We start from the raw sequence: 4,377 nt of genomic DNA, 5'->3' as shown, positions 1-4,377 counted from the left end.
GAGCTCTGCTGTTTTCTCTTCCTTGACTTGTTTTGGTTGTTTTTTGTTTTTTTAGAAAGAAACAGGCCTGTGTTGTCATCAGCAGCTAATAGGCCGATCAACTAGACTTCATTTCTGCAGGAAATCAGGACACAAAATTTGCTCCTGTTGAAGTCTTTGAATGCAATCAGGCTCCCCTCAGTCTTTGGAATGTGTCAATAAGGATAAAGCAAAGGTTCAATTTGTAAAGAATAAAAATAAATCTGGTGGTGCCAGGCAGGCTGGCAGTGGGCACGAGAGGTTGAGGCGAATTCCTGTGCCCGACCAAGGCAAACAGAGAGCGGGTCAAAAGGCAGCGCGGAGCTGCATGTCCCCGCGAACTGCCTAAAGTTAGACAAGGACCTCCACTTTAGAGCACCGCGATAACACTGCACACAAACACACCCAATATAGAAAAATGCGGTGCAGGAGTGCATCCACACGCAGACTTTCATAATCACGTCCTGATGGAGCTGTTGTGATGCTCATGTTTTGCCACCTATGGATGTTTGTGCACAAAGTAAACGTGCCTGAGGTGAAAGAGAGGCCAGAAGCGCAGAGCTGAGGTTAATGTTTTTATTAAATATATCACCTTTTTTTCATCTTACATTACAATTACAAAAGTGTACATACACACGTGTGAGCACTTTGGAATAGACTCACACACACACAATAATTCTCTCTCCAACAGCAGCATGTAGATACAGAGCAGAGGTGTCGTGGCGCACCGTGGGCTCTTTGTGGTCATGTGTTCTTGGTCAGAGAGACATGTAAAGTAAAATCTTCTTTTTTCGACAAATACATCAACACAACTGACAGCAGACACATAAATATCGGAGGTAGGTAAATGTAGAAATACCCGTCTGAGAGGCGGCGCAGGGAGGCGCCGCCCGTCATGCTCATCTGCAACCCCATGGAACCATGGGAAATGTTTTCTGAGTACTGTTTGAGGATTCCTGACTGAGAGTTTTGCATTCACTGACAAGAGCTGATCATGTGTCACATCAGAAAATAAAAGACAACAAAAAAAAGACATATAACAATGGCAACAATGTGAAAATCAATCATAAAAACATTTAGAAATACTTCTAAATGACATTTGGTCACTCAGTGCTTTTGTTCTTGCTTGGTTTTTTTGCCTCAAAAACCAAACCGCCAGACAACTCCTTTAAGGGTAGAGCGAGCTCAACTCAGCGGTGGAGTTACTCAGGGCCAAGATACATATATACACTTTATACACCCATAAAAATAATAATATAATAATAACATTAAGGCAAAAAAATGATATAAATACTCATAAAATAATTACAAATAAAATGAAAATAAATAAGGCTGAAGAGTAGAAGGAAATGCATCAATATTAAAATCTTTTCAGGAAAAACAAAAATAGATTTTTTTTTCTCTTTGGGACGGGAGTTTGAAGAGGAGGGAGGAAGGTGAGGGGTTCAGGGTGGCTGGGACCTCAAAAGGCTCCGTAATGACAGTGTACCTGAATTAAACACCACCATGGACAAAGATCAATAAATAAACAGCTATATCAAAAAAGGAAAAATCAGTGGCTTGCTTCTTCTTTTTTTTTGTGAGATCTGCATCAGTGGTTGAACTCTTTTTAAGGGCACTCGGCGTCTGCAGGCAGGTCGGTCGACCCTAAAATCTTCTTGCCGTTCCAGGAGTTCACGCACCAACATCGACCCCTCTGTCCGTCCAGAGAGGACTCACACTGCAGGAGAAACAGAAACAAACATTTTGTTATTCAAACTGCTTTCATTTTCATTCACACAGGTACGGTCATGCATGCAGCACCAACTGGGTGACATCACACTCAAACAAAACACACTCTGGATGAGCAAACAGTGCTGAACAGATCCCTGCCTGCAACACACACACACACACACACACACAATCATTGTGGTTGACATAATCTTGGCTCACACACACACACACACACACAACTTTCAGTTTTCATGCTCAGTGGAGACCATGAATCCAACACACATCATGCTGAAGAAGACACCAACCTGTTTGGGTTTGTAGAGCCCGTGTTTGTCACAGTTGGGGAGGTAGAATCTGGTTAACTTGTCTCCCAATTTCTGCTGGGATTTGGCAATCTTGTCCATGGCTCTCTGCAGCTCAACGTGACACGGCCCCTGTGGAGAGGAGAAAGGTGAAAGAAGGGTTAAATCAGAATCAGAATCGTCTTTATTGCCAGGTGTAAGAGGTATACACTAGGAATTTGCTTTGGTTTTGTTGGTGCAAGTAAGCAGTATAATAACAAAAGAATAGATAAAAACGTTAGAATAAGATAAGAATAAAAAAAATGAATTTCTACCAATATACAATATACAAAATAAGCTATAAACAAAAATAAACATGATATAAACAGATAGTGCAAATATTGCCAGATAACTGAGCTCTGTACCTGCACAGGGTGCCAACACACTGAAATAATAATAATGCTTTATTATCTATCAGCAAGCACGTGGGACTGACATCAATTTAAAACTTGTAATAACAAGCATCCCCCCATCCATCTCTCCTCAAACAGCACACGAGCTCCCCCTTGTGGTGCACGAGCCCTCTTCCCTTAAAAACCTCCCCCCAAAAAACTTATAGTAACATATTTACACACACAGGGGGGATTTCACACATTTCACACACTGTTTTTTTGTTTTGGATCTCACCTGTTCGACCAGTTTCCTGCGGATGGCGTTGAGTTTGGCTTTCATGCTCTCCTGAGCGTCGGCAGCAGCCCTCGGGTCGTAGGGCTTAGTGTGGCCGGGCAGGTAGAGGCTGGAGCCGGGCTCCGAGGGCACGACTGCTGCGTTCTCCATCTCCACCTCTGCCTCTCCCTGGTCTGGAGAAGAGATGAAGGGACAAATAAATGAATGAATGTGGATGTGTATATGTGTATATATGTGTATGTAGGTATATATTTTAAATGTTTTTTATTTATTTTTTTCTCTTCTTCTTCTTCTTCTTCTTATTTCATGACTTATTTGTGGATACTCTCCCTGTGTTGATTTCTCTACAATTTAAATGTTATGTATCCAGGATTGAGAATCAGTTAGGTCTTTTGTGGCCAGCTGTGGCTGTCTGTGTGTGTGTTGTTATCAGGTATGATTGTGTGAGTGTTGTTCTGGAAAAACAGAAATGAACTTTCCTTGTATAGTGACTGTTCTATTGATTATTGACAATTAATAAAAAGACCTTTGAAGAAGAAGAAGAAGAAGAAGAATGTGAAGCAGGAGCTGACTGGATGTAACTGATGATCAGACAAGCCAAGTCTCTTTTAGGGGGGGATTGCAAGAGAATTTTTGCAAGATGTGGTCTAAATGTGGAGGCCTTACCTTGCGTCTGGGTCTCTGTGGTGGTCTCTGGCTCCGTGCTGGTCTCCGGGCTGCACACGGCTTGTCCCCGGGTGAGTGAGTGCAGCGGCCGGGGGTCTCCGGGTCTCGGGCTGCACTTCAGCCCGGATCCGCACGGCGCCGTGTAGATCCCGCACAGCTCCTCGGCCAGCAGCGCGCAGGCGAGGCAGCATCCGCAGCCGGGCTCCCGCAGCACCTCGGCGCATCCGGGCGCCACCGCGGGACACAGGAGCAGCTTCTCCGGGGAGCACGGGGCGCAGCGGATCGGCTCTGGACCCGAGACCACCGGGGACCCCAGAGTCCCTGTCAGCACCACCACCACCACCACCACCACCACGACGTGCTGCAGATGTAATCCACCCAACATAGTAGAGAGCTGGAAATGTATAAGAGCAAAAGGTATAGAGAGAGAATCTAACGGTAAAGGTGTAGATAGAAGCAGGCTGGTTTCTTGCTCAGTTGTGTCTTTCGTTTTGATTTTGGGTAAAATGTCTAACTGTCCGTTGCGCGCAGCCGTATTTATAGCCGGGTCTCTCTCTCTCTGTGTCTGTGTGAGTGTTTGACGCATCATCGGCGTTATGAATGATTTGTGAAAAGAAGGTGTGATGATACGATGGGCTCTGATTGGCCCGCCGGTGTCCGGTCATGCGAGCTCATTTGAATACAACGATCACGTCAATATTTATTTTGGAAACAGGCGGCGCTTGCACGTATCGCCGGTTTTGTGACGACACCAAGGGTCTGATGTTGCAACCGAGGACCCCCACCCCCCCACCACAACCTGTTCTCACCCTCGTGCTACACTAAAACAACAGAGAAAGAGAGTTTTCTTTTCTTGTGTGCTTGTTTCCACGAGTTTGAAATGAGACATCAGAGCTGATTGAATGGATTTGTGAAACACTTTCATTGTTTCCTGACACAAGAACAACGTGGTCTATTCATGCACAGGTTCCTCCATTAATTGTCCTTCTTACACAACTTTTGGGGAAAACTA

General features: G+C 44.7%; 1 protein-coding gene across 1 annotated transcript; it reads right to left on the bottom strand.

Annotated features, from left to right (window-relative positions):
* Nucleotides 1–580: 580 nt before the first annotated feature.
* On the bottom strand, nt 581–3,943 carry igfbp1a (insulin-like growth factor binding protein 1a). The gene is made up of 4 exons (XM_037769820.1): nt 3,366–3,943; nt 2,700–2,872; nt 2,037–2,165; nt 581–1,738 (listed from the first exon to the last, which is right to left on the bottom strand). Exons 1-4 carry the CDS (start codon nt 3,748–3,750, stop codon nt 1,628–1,630), a joined length of 798 nt encoding a protein of 265 aa, XP_037625748.1. The 5' UTR covers nt 3,751–3,943; the 3' UTR covers nt 581–1,627.
* Between the last annotated feature and the right edge of the window lie 434 nt (nt 3,944–4,377).

The sequence above is a fragment of the Sebastes umbrosus genome, chromosome 5 (genome assembly GCF_015220745.1).
Source record: "Sebastes umbrosus isolate fSebUmb1 chromosome 5, fSebUmb1.pri, whole genome shotgun sequence".
NCBI classification, from domain to species: Eukaryota; Metazoa; Chordata; class Actinopteri; order Perciformes; family Sebastidae; genus Sebastes; species Sebastes umbrosus.
This window is presented reverse-complemented; position numbering and strand designations above follow the sequence as displayed.

What these genes read in the sequence shown, in the direction of transcription:
- igfbp1a (XM_037769820.1), bottom strand. Translation starts at nt 3,750, where the DNA reads ATGTTGGGTGGATTACATCTGCAGCACGTCGTGGTGGTGGTGGTGGTG. An exon ending in CACAGAGACCCAGACGCAAG is followed by an intron (nt 2,873 to 3,365) that starts GTAAGGCCTCCA and finishes TCTCTTCTCCAG; the next exon opens with ACCAGGGAGAGGCAGAGGTG. An exon ending in GGCTCTACAAACCCAAACAG is followed by an intron (nt 1,739 to 2,036) that starts GTTGGTGTCTTC and finishes TTTCTCCTGCAG; the next exon opens with TGTGAGTCCTCTCTGGACGG.